The 18,237-nt window shown below is 38.7% G+C and overlaps 1 protein-coding gene and 1 long non-coding RNA gene across 7 annotated transcripts in view; one reads left to right on the plus strand and one right to left on the minus strand.

The window, feature by feature from the left end:
* Positions 1–18,237, plus strand: part of LOC122557251 (uncharacterized) — a 76,992-nt gene that overhangs the window by 17,172 nt on the left and 41,583 nt on the right. The window lies entirely within an intron of this gene.
* Positions 3,736–18,237, minus strand: part of taf1 (TAF1 RNA polymerase II, TATA box binding protein (TBP)-associated factor) — a 176,162-nt gene continuing 161,660 nt past the window's right edge. For all 5 annotated transcript variants that reach the window (XM_043704745.2, XM_087992028.1, XM_043704747.2 and 2 more), the window contains 2 exons: positions 17,326–17,503; positions 3,736–4,935 (listed from right to left, as the gene is read on the minus strand). In XM_043704745.2, the coding sequence (XP_043560680.1) occupies positions 4,713–4,935; positions 17,326–17,503 (401 nt within the window). In that variant the 3' untranslated portion in view covers positions 3,736–4,712. The remainder of the gene's footprint in view (positions 4,936–17,325; positions 17,504–18,237) is intronic.

Raw genomic sequence — 18,237 nt, forward strand, 5'->3', positions numbered from 1 at the left:
TTTTGAAACTAATAAAATTAGATCACTGGACCCAAAGTGTTTCTCCACTTTTACTTCAATCACCTTCCCTTCCTTATTGCCCAAAAGAAGGTTTACCTTTGCTCCCTCTCTAGCAGGAGTATCCACATATTGATAAAGAAAATTTTCCTGAATAAATTTGACAAATTCTTCACCATCTAAGCCTTTAACACTATGATAGTCCCGGTCAATGTCTGAAAAAATTTAAATCCCCCATTATTACAATTTTATATGTATCTGAGATATCCCAATATATTTGTTTCTCAATTTCTGTCTTACTATTGGAGGGCCTATAGTACAATTCCATCAGTGATTTTTTTCTTATTTGTAATTTCTACCTTTTATATTTTAACTGGATGACCTTTCAGAAATATCTCGTTCGAGCAGTAATGTATTCCTTAATCAAAAATGCCATCCTTCTCCCTCTTTCCTTGCCTCCTTTTCTATCCTTCCTGTAGCTTCTAAACCCCAGAACATTGAGCTGCCAGCCTTTCTATCTCTCATCCAAGTTTTTACAATAGCTATGATGTTCCAATCCAATGTTCTTAAACATGCCCTGAGTTCAGTGAGACCCCTTGCACATAAATAAATGCAACTTACTTCTTCAGATTTACTACATACACTCTGACATGCTTTTCTCACATTCAGAACTTCCCCATCAATCCTTCCATTTACACTGCTGTTTAGAATTCCTCCACTTGCCTTCTCTATCAGTATAAAGTCTCCCTTAATAGAATGAACCAATTTCCCTACTAAGATATTGGTCCCTTTCCAGTTTAGGTTAGATCCATCTTTTTTGAACAGGTCTCTTCTATCCCAAAAGACATTCCAATTATCCAAAAATCTGAATCCCTGATACACCAGCTCCTCATCCATTGATTTATCTCATTTAATCTTTTGTTCCTTCCCTTGTTTGAGTTTGGCATTGGGAGTAAACAAGAAATTACTACTTTTAACATTTTACTTTCAATCTTCTCTTTAACCTCTCACATTCACTCTGAACTGCTTTGATCTTTTCCCTAAAAATGTCAATGTGTACAATAATTTTTGGCTTCTCAATCTCACCTGTAACAATATGCTTAAAACATTTAGAGATGTCTTAATCCTAGCACCAGGGAAGTAACAAACCATCCTATACTTATGCTCACTGCCATACCCCTGACAGGGTATGGCAGTGAGAATAAGTGTAGACACTCCTGTCTATACCTCTGGCAGGAAAGTCCCTTATAACAATAATTCTGTGACATCTTGTCAAACGCTGCCTAACATAAAAACCATTCCAAGTGTCCAATAATTGGAGAGACTATCCCCTTCAATAGTTCCAAAAACTGAATATTTGTTTGATAGAAGAATTGCCTGGAGACTTTTGAACTACCTTCTTATCTTTCCTGACACAATCTGAATCCCTGAATATTTGTTTGATAGAAGAATTGCCTGGAGACTTTTGAACTACCTTCTTATCTTTCCTGACACAATCTGAATCCCTGATACACCAGCTCCTCATCCATTGATTTATCTCATTTAATCTTTTGTTCATCTGACTGAACCTGCAGGGTAATAACATTTGTAAATCTACTAGCCATCTTATTCTGTCCCTTACATATGACCTTAATAAAATTCAGGCTAAAAAAAATGTTTTGATAACACCTCATATGAAATAAACTACCTTTCATTACCTACAGAAAATATTAAAATGGAAAAAAAACAATCAAGTATATAAAACTTAAATAAAATCAACCATTTATCTGATTAACTGCTCCTCTTCAAATAAATTCCTTGAAGAAAAATAAATCTTTTCCAGAGCTGACCACGTGTCGGACTCTATAAAACGAAAACACAACTTCTTATTTTAATAAAAGTCAGTTTTTCAAAAAAACATTTAAAATGTAAAAAAAACTTCCAAAACACATAGACTTTTTCAATTTCTTAATTAAGAATAAAAAAAGTCTCAGTCTTCACTGTAGACCCTTAAAAAAAACTTTGAATAAAAGTCAGTTTGAAAAAAAATGTTTTTGAATGTTAATAAGACAAAATGGAAAAAATCTTATTTTAGAAACTATGACTATAATAACTGTAAAAAAAAATTATAAAATTTAACTAAGTGTGCAATCACAGGAGCAACTGCAAAATCCACCCTGCTCCTGCCTCAAATCCATGTCCATTTTCACACCTTTCTCTTTTAATACTTCTGATCAGGTTTCTTCCCTGCTGGAGCATTGAAGTGCTGTTAAATGAAGATAAAATTTTTCCAAATGAGTCTGTGGTGCAGTTTCCCTCACCAGTTTCTCTGCAGTCTTTGACACAGTTCATCACACCATTCTCTTGCAATACTTTTTCCCTGTTCTCTGACCTTGCTTGGTTCTGATTCTCAATATATCTGAGCTAAACAATTTCTCAGTTCATACAAAGAATTTTTTAACTTGTATTCTATCCTGAACTGTGTTCAAAGACTTGTCCTTCATGAACTGCATCACTGTAAATTCAAAACTCTCAATTCTTTTAACTCTGGCTTCTTATAAAACCATCCCAAATCTGTTCTTGCAGTTGCTCTCTGAACACCTTTAGACTCTATCCTTCCATTACCCAAACATATTAACCTACTTGGAAGATGTGCATGCTGAAGACACTGTGACTTCTCCTAGGCTGCACTGATAGTCTCTTTCACTCAGTAGCCATAAGTTGTCTTCACTAACCCACATGGGCTCTTCATCATATGAATTCTTACCTTCAAATCTATCCACTGTGTCATACCATTCTGCCTCTACTTCCTTTTCTAACAGTTCCTTCCTTTAGTCTTCTGTTCAAGGTTTTGTTCCTTAATGTTTATAACAGATTTAAAAAAAGTGTTGTTTTTATTTACTAACTGAAGACTCCAAAAACAATGCTTGAGGAATAGCTTTGAAATTAGGGAAATCAACTCCCAAAAAACATTTGTAAAAAAAATTCAGACATTAAGTATATGTCATTTGTTTCTAAAGCCAAATAAACACTAAGCCACAAACACTACACAAATATTACCTTTACCTGAGATTTACAACAATTTGTGCTACATATATAAATGTATTAACAATTTTCCAGCAATTCAAATTTTTGGTTTCCAAAGTTCTGACATTGTTAGTTTTAGTTGATCATTTACAACAGACTTAAGATATTACAAAATTGCAACACACAGATCACAACAGGTATCAAGAAATAAATTCTTTTCTCTATCCATAATGATCAAAAAGAATATCATGATTTTGTTTTACAAAAATTACTATCCATCACCAAAACGTGATCAATTGTTACAATTTTATGGGTATCCTGTATTCCATTCCTCAACTAAGTGGCAGTTTGATCAAGCAAGTAGACCATAGACTGCTAGGAATATATTTGACTGTACACTACCATATTCAAGCCAGTTCTCAACCAGACATTGCACACTTGGTTCCAGTGGATGTCACTGGTGATTAGGACTGGGAATTCAGACTTCGTGATATTGAAATCAGCTAAACATAAATTGCAAAAGATGGAGCCTCCTAGTAGGTAATGGGTACAAGTACACACCATAGTGTCCTTGCCCACCAAACATTGGGGTGCTATCATGATACAGAAACAAATCAAGTTAACACCAAATTTTAAAAGAAGGATCAACACATCTTCAGAAGACAAATAACAAGATTCAAAGCTTGATAGGAGAGTTGTCTATCCAAGACCAATGCAAATACAGACTACTAGTCAAGATGTTTCATTATTTATGTGATACATTTCCAAAGTGTACAATAATTTCTTGAAATTACTTCTGGTCTTTGGTTTTTATTTTTACATCGTCCAAGATGTGATGGCACTTTGAATCTTGGAGGTGGTTTGCTCTCATCATTTTTTCAGTTTTCATGCTGAACATATCATCAATTTTACATGAAGTTGGGTAAATAAATATCAATCATTCCCACAGTAGATGTGAATATTAATTCATCCATTGGTTCAGCAATATTCAGTCTGAAACTTGGCAAAACTTTGTACAGTTGTCACATTGTTAAGCAAGATGTTATGACAATTTATTTGTAAAACCCAGATTATCTGAACAGCTGCAACACTTTTTTTAAAAAAAAGCTATGATTATGTGGAAATCCCAAGACATTAAAATTAAAAAGAATAGCAAGATCTCTATTTGAGAACTCTGCCTTTTCAAAAGTATGTTTTTCTTTCCTGCAAAAGTTACAATTAATATTTGTTTTGCATCTGTTCAGGGTAATGTTTTAAAACAATAACATTTAAGTTTATGATGCACCATCACTGATAGTGAATGTGCTTTACAAACGGAAAACATTACAAATTGTCAATATCTGATTTACACAAGATCTTTGTCCATCTTCCAGGAACAAAGTTATATAGAGATTCAGTACAGGATGTATTTTGGTATGAAGCACAATTTGTTATTGGGCTTTGCAGTGACTCTCTACTTTTGTACAACAACATTATTAACCATATACATAACTCAAGTGTACTGAGGCAACAGAGCAAAAATATGTACGTTTTGCTTAGATGTGAAATCATGTGATGTCACAGTTTTACATCAGTTAATGAAATCTACTTCCATCTTGTACCTCCATCTTGGTGCTTATCTACACTGAAGTCATTCCCCTCAGTCTTTTCAACCACAAAAGATTGTTAGGGTCATCTGCATATCCCATTCTGTACTGTATCACAATGTATCAGGTTTCTATGTCTGAGTCGATATCAGTGTCCCCGTCAATTGAGTGGAATTCCTCGCTGTCCTCCTCATCCTCACTCAGTTGTACCTCATTAAGAACACTTGGTCCATGCCTTTGTTCCTCATCTTCTTCTTCCTCAGACAGCTCATAGTCACACCCTCCACTGCTAAAGGTGGTATCACGAGTATTTGATTTGAGCTCAGTTTCTTCATAGCTCTCATAGCTGGGCAGTGGGGTGGGGAAAGAGAAAAAAGTTGCATTATTGTTTAATGAAATCTGATTTAGCTGAATCACAAAAGATCCAGACTGACATTGGTCTCAAGTAAAAGATATAATATTTGCACTTTGTTTCATCTTGATAGGAGCTTTTCATAAAATAATTTTGTTTTCAAGTCTAGTAATCTGCTTCACATGTCAGTCAAGCAATTGTCATTAGTTCAGTGCCTTAATGATCGCCTTTGATGTACCACAAAATTCCTATCCTTGGAACTTTACTATTCAATATATATGATCAAGGTTTCTTAACAATTATATCTGTGATTCCAGCACCATGATGGTGGCCTTCAAGAACTCTTGCAAAGGGCAATGTAATAGAACTATTAACTCCTCGGTCTGTTTTGCAGAAAATGTCTGGCTGATCATCATGAAATTGGCTGCAGCCAGTCTGGATTTTTATTTCACAGGGCAACAAGGACAGGAAGCAAGAGGCAAATGACAAGGCAGCAGTAACTAGAAGAAAAAAAACTTTTATAGAACTCAGTGTAAAAGAACTCTCTCACTTGCTGACCATAGGCAAATTCCAGAGCCTTCAAAATGGTATTTAATTCACATTCTCCTCCCATTCTCACAGTGTGGTCACATCAATTTAAATTGCATTAAAATGGGGTGGACAGTGGAAAATGGTTCAGAGCACTGATTTATTCACAACTCCTTCACAAGTTAGTCAACTTCAATCAGACTACAAAAACACAACCACCACCAGAGGTGGACTTTACTCTTCATTTGGTCCCAATCCAGTGTATCCCTAACATCAAATTATGTGGAAAACTGACATTAATCAGAAAATCAGAGTCCGTGAAAGATGAGATTTTGTCCAGCGAACCAGTGTTACTTGTCCCAAATTTCAGTGTTTAAAGTACTTAAAGGCAGCTTCTGATGCTAGTGACCTGAAAAGAATAGTCCTCAATTACAAGAAAATAGGTCTGTGGCATACTTTTCTAAAGAGCTAAATCAAAACCAAAACATTCACTCTATACTGGAAAATAAATCCTAATGATTGATAGTGGCTTTTAAACATTTTGAAATATATGTTCATCATAGCTGCAGGGTAACACTGGAATACATTGATCAGAGCCCTTTAGCCCTTGTGAAAAATTTCAAAAAACAGAATGCGAGACTATTTCAATGGAGTTTACTATTATAGCCCTTTCAGTTAAAAAGAAGTTTATACTGCAGGAGGAAAAACAACATAATTGCTGCAGCTTTGTCTAAAATTTAACTTTGCCTTGAATTCTGAGTACCAAAAATGATACTGTGTGCTTATATTTAAAAGTGAATGAGAGTTACTTGCAAAAGTTTTTTTGAACATTGTAAATTACAGAATTTCATTTCTCCAAGGGTAGAGGTGTAACAAAGATGCTTTTTTGAGATGTCATGTGTAAAGTCTTATGGATAATGGATAATTTGTAGTGAAGAAGAAATACATGGACTTTTTACAAAAGTATCATTGAAAGGACATTGGGCTTTTTATTTTAAATTACCTCTTGGAAGTAACATTGCTTAAACAAGCTGCTTGGATTTGTTTACTATAAGTTATAAACCTAGGTTCATGTCTTCATTTATTATTTTTATATTTCTTAAACCCAATTAATGCATCTTTTTATTCTCAATCTAGTGTATATAAAGTATACAATTGTCCATATCAGTAACTGAGTAAAGTATTTAAATTCATGTTGCAATGAGTGGAACAGTAGGACTGGAGAGAGAGAGAGTGCACTCCTACAACCTCAGTTATAATACAGTCCTAAGTATAATTCTAAAAAATAAAAGTATATTTCAATTAAAAAAAAAGTTGTTTGACATTGTTTGTTTAAACATGTGAAATATTCATACATGTCACAGGCATTTCTTTGAGCATTTAATGTATCCTTGACTATCACAAAGTCACCATAGTATTAAGGACCGCTCGGCTGCTCTCTCAATTGAGAGAGATGACTGATCATTGTTAAACTGGAGGATCAACACACCTAAGATTGAGAGGAGAGTCCTTCATGATAACCTCAGCCGGTGTGATAGCAAATTCATTTGAAGAGCTTGAATCAATTTCAGTTAGCTATGTGTTAAATTTTTAAGTCATATTGTTAATGCAATTAGGAACCACAGATGAGCAGAAGCAGGCTTGGAGTACAGGAGCTGCACTTATCTAGTCTTGGGTGAAATACAGACAATACTTGTGAAAACTAGGAAAAACAACAGAAAATGTAATACTTACTTTGTAATGATGTGTTTTAAGTGTATGATGTGTATCTGGAGATGTTTAACACACAAGAGTTCATTTTACATTTCACAGTGATAAGACTGGCTGTCCCTGCTCATGCATGAAATAAATAATTGCTAGCCTGATTTGTGTAATTCAAAGAAGTTGTTTCTAAGTGAGAAAAAGTAACTGGAATACATTGTGAGACAACACTGCCTTTTTTCAAGCAGTGGGGTGAAGGCTAGGCCACAAAACGAAGGAAGGAAGGTAGGAAGGAGTGTTTGTGTGTGTGTTTTCAGGAATGCTAAGTATAGTTACAACTTACAGAGTTATGCAGCACAGAAACAGAGCTTTCAGTCCAACCAGTCCATGCTGACCATAATCCCAACCTAAACTAATCCCACCTGCCTGCACTTGTCCCATATTTCTCCAAACATTTCTTATTCATGTGGTAATCAAAATGGCTTTTAAATGTCATAACGGTACCTATATCCAACACTTTCCCTCGAAGGTCATTGCACACATGAACCACACTCCGTAAAAAAACAAATTGACCTGTCTCTTAAATCTTCCTCCTCTCACCTTAAAAAATGCCCTACCCTTAAAATTGTCGACCCTAGGGAAAAGACACCTGCCATTCACCTTATCTATACCCTTCATTATTTTATAAACTTCTATAAGGTCACCCCTCAATCTCCTGTGCTCCAGTGAAAGAAGTCCCAGCCTATCCAGCCTCTCTTCATAACTCAAACCTTCCATTCCCTGCAACATCCTGGTGAATCTCTTCTGAACCTCTGCAGTTAAGAATATCCTTCCTGTAACAGAGCAACCAGAATTGTGCAAAGTTCTCCAGAAGAGACCTAACTAATGTCTTGAACAACTTTAATGTAATGTCCCAACTCCTTTATTCAAAGATCTGAACAATGAATGCAAGCATGCTAAACACCTTCTTAACCACCCTAGCCATGTGTAACACAAACTTCAAAGAATTATGACCTGGAACTCCTAGATATCTCTGTTCTATAACACTACTGAATCCTTAAATGTAATTGCATAGGTTCTGCACTGGTTTGTTTTACAAAAACACAACACCTCGCATTTATTTAAATTAAACTCCACTCTTCAGCCCATTTACCCAATTGATCAAAATTTCTTTGTAATTTCAGATGACCTTCTTCATTGACCACTATACCACCAATTATTTACTGTTAACAGGATTCAGGGAGATAACTCCCTCTGTTCAACCTCCTGTTGCACACTCAGGACATGAAGAAATTTTAGAGATTGAAATGTGTAGGGAGAGAGGCTTGGGGAAGAGGCAAAATCAAGAAGAGACAGTTGCAAGGTGGGGGGTGAAAGACAGATAGAATGAGGTAGGGTGTCTGACCAGGAGAAACAGACTTCTTTATTATATAATAAGGTGGTAGCTTCAGTTTGGATTTTGACAAGAGGAAAGGCTTCTCTTCTACAAAGAGAAAGCACCTAAATTGCTTTTCTTCCTGTATGGAGAAATAACAGAAAATCTGGTGGCTATTCTCTCACACTATTTTTCTGTAAACTGCTGTCTGTAATCTGCTCTATCTTGCTAAAAGGGAAAATCACCTTCACAGGCACTAAAAAGCAAATCCTCAAACCAGTGAAGGTAAGACTTGAGAATCAGCTTATCAACAAATTTACATCATTCGCAAAGAATCGGAAGGAGTCAAAAGAAAGCCGAAAGACTTATTGACAACTGCGATCCATTCTTGACCAGAATTGTGCTTCTCTGTCATTTGCCCCCGCCCGCAATATTTGTGTCTTGTCTCTTTGTGTGTTTTGTGTGTGTATGAAAACTTCATGAAAGGGATAGAGTTTAAGTTAGAGTAATACATTAGCAATTCGACTTGCCCATTTTCTGCCATTGGTTAAAAGCAGTTTGATTACAATAAGTAGTTATTTTCTTGTTACAGTTTTCATATTCTGTTAACCTGTATTAGAAAGGAAAATTTAATTGGTTTAATCAAATTTTCATATTTGTGGCGGCTCTGGAAATAGCAGGGGCTTGACTTCTAACACATTATCTAAATGAGTCATTGAAGTATATGTAGGAAATATTTGTGAGAGGCCTAGTACTCTTTGATCCTCTGTCGAAACATACACCATGTCTGAAATGCTGTGGATAGGGGAGACCAGCATCCCACGGTCTTGAAATCGTGAATCCCAAATAGCCAATTGTGCACAACAATGTCATACCTGCAACCACAGAGCAGAGTCATACACAATTATATAGAATCCATCAGCTTCAGTTGCCATGGTGAGGAGATGTCATTCCTACTAATGTGCATTAAGTCTGGGAACAACAGAAGAGCCAGAAGACTCTAACAAGTTAGTTAGACCAGGAAGGTGTGTGACATGCCCAAGGGCACAGTCATGATGTTTAGTTATGATGTGGAGGTGCTGGTGTTGGACCGGGGTGGACACGGTCAGAAGTCACACAACACTATGCTATTGTTTAACAGGTTTATTTGAAATCACAAGCTTTCGGAGCACTGCTCCTTTGTCAGGTGGAGTAAAGAGAAGCACATAGGCACATAATATTTAATAAGGCAGTTTGGCCAGTCACATGAGAAGAGTTTTGGATCATACAAAATACGTAGGAATAGAAAGTCATGGTCAAAAATAGGAGATACTGAAGACGTTGGCCCCCTGCCCCCAACCAATTCTGTTATCGATAGTGACAAGAAATGAAAAACGTTTGCCAGACTGTAGCCAACAAACTTGTGACAAAAATGACCTAAATGTCCATGACAATTCAGTCTTTGAGCCAGTACCATTATCATAGAATCCCTATAGTGCTGGAGGTGTCCATTCAGGGCATCAAGTCCACGCCAACCACCTGAAGATCATCCTACCCAGCCTGCACATCTCGAGACACTCGGGACAACTCAGCATGACAAATTCACCTAACCTGCATATCTTGGTTCAATGGGAGGAAACCCATGCGTACACAGGGAGAAGGTGCAAATTCCACACAGGGCCAACAGGCTGAGGAGTGGCAGATGGAGTTTAATTTTAAAAAATGCAAGGTGCTGCATTTTGCAAAAGCAAATCTTAACACGACTTATACCCTTAATGGCAAGTTCCTGGGGACCTCGACAAAGAGACCTTGGAGTGCAGGTTCATAGCACCTTGAAAGTAAAGTCTCAGGTAGATAGGATAGTGAAGAAGGTGGTTGGTATGCTTTCCTTTATTGGTCAGAGTATTGAATATAGGAATTGGAATGGCATGTTGTGGCTGTACAGGACATTGGTTAGGCCACTTTTGGAATACTGCGTGCAATTCTGATTTCCTTTCTATCGGAAGAATGTTGTTGTGAAACTTCCAATGGTTCAGAAAAGATTTACAATGATCTTGCCAGGGTTTGAGCTATAGGGAGAGGCTGAATAGGCTGGAGCTGTTTTCCCTGGAGAATCGGAGGCTGAGGGGTGACTTTATAGAGGTTTATAAAATCATGAGGGGCATGGATAGGATAAATACACAAAGTCTCTTCCCTGGGGTGAAGGAGTCCAGAACTAGAGGGCATAGGTTTAGGGTGAGAGGGGAAAGATATAAAAGAGACTTAAGGGGCAACTTATTTACGCAGAGGATGGTGCATGTATGGAATGAGCTGCCAAAGGAAGTGGTGGAGACTGGTTCAATTGCAATATCTAAGAGGCATCTGGATCTGTATATGAATAGGAAAGGTTGAGAGAGAGATGGATCAAGTGCTGGCAAATGGGACTACATTAGGTTGTGATATCTGTTTGGCATAGATGAGTTGGACCGAAGGGTCTGCTTCTGCGTTGAACATCTCTATGACTCTATAAGTCACCTAAGGGTGCAATCAAATCTGAGTCTCTGGCACTGTGAGGCAGCGGTGCTAACCATTGAGCTAGGTCGGAAAGCTTTTGCTAATTTCATAAAGGTCAAGGATAGATACTGCACTGGCCTATTAGGAATGGAAGAACTAAGATGGTTAGAATCTGGTCAAGTGCAAAAGAACAATCATCTGCTTTACTTGTCAGGTGGTGAATGGTGTTATGATGCCAGTAAGAAGGCTATTGGCCAGTCTCAAAGTGATCATGATTAAGGTCAGTGAAAAGCCTTTTGATCTAATTATCCATATACAAAAGTTCACAGTAAGCAAAAAAAAAGGAAACTTATGACCAACATCAAATGTTACGATCGAGTTAAATCAAAGCATCAAACACCAGCAATGGTCATTGGTCAACAGAATTTTGGATCGAAAAATGAAAGAGGAGAGATACTGATCAAATTTTGTCAAGCACCTTTTTTTTTAAGCGACCAAATGGACAATACATTTGGAAAGTTCCAGGCAATAGATTAAGAGATGGTGAAGTAATGCTTTTAAAGCAACATACAAAATATTCATATCTAACCCAGGACAGATATTAATTAAGAACATTGTCCTGTGACAAAAATTAAAGTAGAACTGAAAATAGCAAAAACATGGTGGGCAATCATTTAGATTTTGAACAATGAAAACTGATGACAGGTATTCACTTTAGAAGGAAAAACACATTTAAAGGCCTCAAATTTGAAGAATCTGAACAAAGTTCTCTGAACAACAAAATGAAAGCCCAATGGAAAAATATGAAGTACTCAACATGCTGCAAAGCAAATAACACCAAAACAGAAAAGAAAACAAGACATGTTAAAATACAGAAAATAGGAGTAGGCCATTAGGCCCTTTTAGCCTGCTCTGCCATTCAATACGTTGTGGTTGATCAGCAAATTCAGTACTTTTTTCCTGCTTTCTCCACTTGATCCCTTTAGCACTAAGAATTATTAAGTAACATTCAATGTTTTGGCCTCAACCTCTTTGTGACAGAGAACTTCACAGGTTGACCACCCTCTGGATGAATAAATTTCTCTTCGTCTCAGTCCATAATGGCCTAGCCATATCTTTAAACCATAACCCCTGTTTCTTGAATCCTTGGTAATCAGGAACATCCATTCTGCTTTTACCCTATCTAGTCCTGTTAGAATTCTAGAGGTTTCTATAAGATATGCCTGTCCTGCTTCTAAACTTCAAAGCAATCCAGTCTCTTTTTCAAATGTCAGTGCTGCCATCCCAGGAATCAGGAATCAGTCTGGTAAATTTCCACTATTCTCCCTCCAAAGCCAGAGCATCATTCATCAAATAAGGAGAACAAAACTGCACATAATACTCTAGATGTAGTCTCACAAAGGCCCTACACATTTGCAGCAAGGCAACCCTGCTCCTGTACTCGAATCCTCTTGGAATGAAGCCAACATACCATTTGTATTCTTCAGCTGCACATGCATGCTTACTTTCAGCAATTAGTGCATAAGGATATGAAGATCTCAGCACACCTCCACCTTTCCAATTCTTTGCCACTCATAAAATAATCTACCATCCTGTTTTTGCTCCAAAAGTGAATAACCTGACATTCAACTATATACTTCATCTGCCATGTACTTGCAGAGTCAGTCAACTTGTCCAAATAACACTATAAAGCATCAGTGCATCCTCTTCACAGTTCACACTCCCATCCAGTTTTGTGTCATTTCAACAAGTTAAAATGTGAGGATATTATACTTAGTTCCCTCATTTAAATCAATAATAATATATTCCGAATAGTTGGAGCCTCGGCAGTGATTCCTATGGTACACCACTAATCACTGCCTGCCACTCTGAAAAAAGACCCATTTATTCCTACTCTTTATTTCCTGTCTGCCAACCAGTTCTTCATTCATATCTATACACTATCCCCAATCCCATGTGCTTAAATTTTACATGCTATTATTGTATCTGGTCCTTATCAAAAGCCTTGTGAAAGTTCAAAGAAAGCACATCTACTAGCTCCCACGATCAAATCTACTCAAAAAATTCCAGTAGATTTGTCAAGCATGATTTCTCTTTTGTAAATCCATGGTGACTCTGTGCAATCCTGTCAGTTTCAATTGCTTTTTTATAATGGACACGACCATCTCCTCCCATTACTGATGTCAGACTAACAAGTCTACAATTCCCTGCTTTATCTCTCCTTCCTCACATCAACAAGCCTACAATGTATAGGAAGTGTTCCAGAATCTACAATTTATGGAGAGGTAGACTATCATAGAGTCATACAACATCAATCCAACTGGTCTGTGCTGACCAGACATTCCTACCTGGCCTAGTCCCATTTACCAGCATTTGGCCCATATCCCTCGACATCCTTACCATTCATACATCCATCCAGATGCCTTTTAAATGTTACAATCGTACACCCCTCCACCACTTCCAGATGATCACTAATGCATCCATTATTTATAAGACCAGTTGCTTTCATAGCTGAAAAATGTGTTGCTGAAAAAGTGCAGCAGGTCAGGCAGCATCCAAGGAGCAGGAGAATCGATGTTTCGGGCATAAGCCCTTCTTCAGGAATGAGGAGGGTGTGCCAAGCAGGCTAAGATAAAAGGTAGGGAGGAGGGACTTGGGGGATGGGCGTTGGGAATACAATAGGTGGAAGGAGGTTAAGGTGAGGGTGATAGGCCGGAGAGGGGGTGGGGGTGGGGGCGGAGAGGTCGGGAAGAAGATTGCACGTCAAGAAGGCAGTGCTGAGTCCGAGGGTTGGGACTGAGATAGGTGGGGGGAGGGGAAATGAGGAAGCTGGAGAAATCTGAATTCATCCCTTGTGGTTGGAGGGTTCCTAGGCGGAAGATGAGGCGCTCTTCCTCCAGGCGTCGTGTTGCCATGGTCTGGCGATAGAAGAGGCCAAGGACTTGCATGTCCTTGGCGGAGTGGGAGGGGGAGTTAAAGTGTTCAGCCACAGGGCAGTTGGGTTGGTTGGTGCGAGTGTCCCAGAGATGTTCTCTGAAACGTTCTGCAAGTAGGCGGCCTGTCTCCCCAATGTAGAGGAGGCCACATCAGGTGCAGCGGATGCAGTAAATGACGTATGTGGAGGTGCAGGTGAATTTGTAATGGATATGGAAGGATCCCTTAGGGCCTTGGGGGAACCGCAATTTCCCCTCAGACGTGGTTGACGATGCTCTCCATTGCATCTCCTCCACTTCCCGCTCCTCCGCCCTTGAACCCCACCCCTCCAATCGCCACCAGGACAGAACCCCACTGGTCCTCATCTACCACCCCACTAACCTCCAGCTACATCGTATCATCCGTTGTCATTTCCGCCACCTCCAAACAGACCCCACCACCAAGGATATATTTCCCTCCCCTCCCCTATCAGCGTTCCGGAAAGACCACTCCCTCCGCGACTCCCTCGTCAGCTCCACACCCCCCACCAACCCAACCTTCACTCCCGGCACCTTCCCCTGCAACCACAAGAAATGCAAAACTTGCGCCCACACATCCCCCCTCACTTCCCTCCAAGGCCCCATAACTATAGAAGCAATCATCCATACATCCACAAACGAAGCTGCAATAGGACATTATTTCAACGAGCCACCACCTACTGCAGCACCTAGGAACAACAAAGAGCAGAAGAGAAATACCTATACAGTGTATTCAAGAAGAACAGGTATCCAATAAACACAGTCCACCAATTAGATTTTTTTTAGATTAGATTAGATTAGATTACAGTGTGGAAACAGGCCCTTCGGCCCAACAAGTCCACACCGACCCGCCGAAGCGAAACCCACCCATACCCCTACATTTACCCCTTACCTAACACTACGGGCAATTTAGCATGGCCAATTCACCTAACCTGCACATCTTTGGACTGTGGGAGGAAACCGGAGCACCCGGAGGAAACCCACGCAGACACGGGGAGAACATGCAAACTCCACACAGTCAGTCGCCTGAGTCGGGAATTGAACCCGGGTCTCTGGCGCTGCGAGGCAGCAGTGCTAACCACTGTGCCACCGTGCCACCCACAAACCCTCACAATTCCTCAGCAACAAACCCAAACAACATAGAACATAGAACATAGAACATAGAAGAATACAGCGCAGTACAGGCCCTTTGGCCCTCGATGTTGCGCCGATCCAAGCCCACCTAACCTATACTAACCCACTATCCTCCATATACCTATCCAATGCCCGCTTAAATGCCCATAAAGAGGGAGAGTCCACCACTGCTACTGGCAGGGCATTCCATGAACTTACGACTCGCTGAGTGAAGAACCTACCCCTAACTTCAGTCCTATATCTACCCCCCCTTAATTTAAAGCTATGCCCCCTTGTAATACCCGACTCCATACGCGGGAAAAGGTTCACACTGTCAACCCTATCTAACCCCCTAATCATCTTGTACACCTCAATCAAGTCACCCCTAAACCTTCTTTTCTCCAATGAAAACAGCCCCAAGTGTCTCAGTCTTTCCTCATACGATCTTCCTTCCATACCAGGCAACATCCTGGTAAACCTCCTCTGCACCCGTTCCAGTGCCTCCACATCCTTCCTATAGTATGGCGACCAAAACTGCACACAATATTCCAGATGCGGCCGCACCAGAGTCTTATACAACTGCATCATGACCTCAGGACTCCGGAACTCAATTCCTCTACCAATAAAAGCCAGTACGCCATATGCCTTCCTCACTGCACTATTTATCTGGGTGGCAACTTTCAGAGATCTGTGTACATGGACACCAAGATCCCTCTGCTCATTCACACAAGCAGATGCAACGTGCCCAGAAACCCTAGCCACTTTACCCTACATCAAAGACATCTCTGAAATGACTTTCAGACTACTGAGTCCTCTTGGCATCATGGTAGCCCACAAACCTACTAACACACTTAAGCAGCAGCTAACAGACCCTATACAAACAACAAGCAAAACAAATGTCATTTACAAAATAACTTGCAAGAACTGTAACAAACTCTACATTGGAAAAACAGGCAGAAAATTAGCCACCAGGATAAATGAACATCAACTGACCACAAAAAGACATGACCCACTATCACTACTTTCCCTAAATACACACGAAGAAGGACACCACTTCAACTAGGGCAACACATCCATTCAAGGACAAGCCAAACAGAGAGAGGCACGAGAATTCCTTGAAGTATGGCATTTCAACTGGAACTTTATCAATAAACACATCGATTTGGATCTCATCTACTATCCTATAGAAAAAGAACCAGAAATGACATCACCCACCTAAGAAACCTAAACACGTAAATAGAAAGCGAGACATCCCACCAAGCGCTTCACCAGAGGCTCACTGATGTTACCTAGTATGGTGATGAAACATCTGACAACAAACCCTTTAGCTCTGCAAGCAAACTTACAAAGAGGAGATAAAGAATGTTTTTAAGTTGATGAGTACAAGAAAATGTCTGGTATAGACAAAAAATATTGAAAAAGACTTGGGAAAACAGAATTCTAAGTGATAACAGAAACTTATGAACAAATAAACATCAAGGGATATTTTCCAAGTGATTAACTTATTCATTAGTTATCTCCGAATCTTATAGGAATGGTGCAATGATTTTATGATTATAAGCCTAATAAGTCATCTAATTAAAGCAATCTTAAAAATCAGAACGAAAAGAAAAAAAACATTAAAGGAATAATTGGTAAAACGGTCTGAAAATAACCCTGGAGTAGGAACACTGGAGAGAATATTTAACCTAAGAATATTTTCAATAAGTACCTAGAAGTAAACAAGTATCTATGTTTCATAGATTATGAAAAAGTGTTCAATCATGTTTATCATCAAAAGTTAATAGACATGTTGCTCATATGTTATATGACAGTAAAGATGCTAGATTTATTTAGTGTCTATACTGGAACCAATAGTGAGCATCAGGTTAGAAGAGAGAAAATCAAACGTGTTTTAAGTGAGGAGAGACGAATATGCCAGGGATAACATTGCCAGTATAGACACGGAACCAACGTTCAAAGAAAGATCATATTACTATTAAAATAATTCATCCAAATATTCAAGCTGACTGGGAATACTTAAAATAAGTAATTCATCATCATGTAAACAAAGAGAATGAAACAACTTGTGTGTAATTGGGTCAAAGCAGGAGCAACAAAGTGTTTGATGGTACTATCAAAAGTGTCTGCATTTCTTTGTACATCTGTTTACACTTCTTTCTGCACATTAACTTGGTCCCTGCTGGTTCAAAGGGAAATGCTTGTTAAAAAAGTGATAAATCCGTCCCGCTCAATTAATTTTACCTTACGTTACTGTCCTCCATGATCTGAGAGGTCTCACCACCATCTCCTTCATAAGACATCATGCTTTCCTCATTCTCCATTCCCATGCGTGTGCTCTCAGGTATTAGATGAGGTTTTTTTGGTCGAATGGCAGGCATTTCAACATCAGAGTCACTCCCACTCTCACTGAGCTGAATGGCTATTTGAAAGAATGAAAGTGCTCATGTTAACCAGCAAAGTTACCATTGTCACTCACTAAGTAGGAACCTCAAAACAGTGTTGTTTAATAGTCAAGCTAGGAAACTACCGCTCTCCAAAATGGTACAGGCAGAAATTCAGTTTTTTTAAGATTACAAGTAGCATAACAGAAAGTCAAGTGCATCCTAATGTATAATCCTTATTCATCTCAAAATAATAAGACATTGCAATAAGAAGACAGTGCAATACTTAACCATGTTTAAAGGATTTTGGTATGTACATGAATCTCTATTCCTTCATTTACAGGGGAAACATCCATTGAAATCCTTTTAGTTTCTTAGATACGAGTAAAAGGACACCCCAAAATAGCTTTAAACTTGTTGATGTTAGACAGTCTAAAGTATTGTCAGATAAATGTGAATCACCTGAGGACAGAAAGCACCATTGAAGTCAAATCTATAATAAACACTTGGTTTCTTTATCTCAATTGCATTCATAATATTTCTAAATAATTTTCATTAAATGAAGGGCAGTGGTACCAAAGAGTAATCCATTTCCTGTTTATTCTGCATTTAATCATGGCAGACCTGTCTTGGAATGCGTCATAGTAAATTTTCAATTTCAATCAGCCAAACACAAAACATGTGCAATGTTAAAACATATTGACTGTGTCCATTAGCTGAGTTGTCGAAGATTGTATTTTTCAAACAGATCACAATCATCTACAACATTAAT

The sequence above is a fragment of the Chiloscyllium plagiosum genome, unplaced genomic scaffold, assembly GCF_037043375.1.
Source record: "Chiloscyllium plagiosum isolate Xiang-an unplaced genomic scaffold, Cpla_swu_hap1 HiC_scaffold_11, whole genome shotgun sequence".
In the NCBI taxonomy this organism is placed as follows: domain Eukaryota; kingdom Metazoa; phylum Chordata; class Chondrichthyes; order Orectolobiformes; family Hemiscylliidae; genus Chiloscyllium; species Chiloscyllium plagiosum.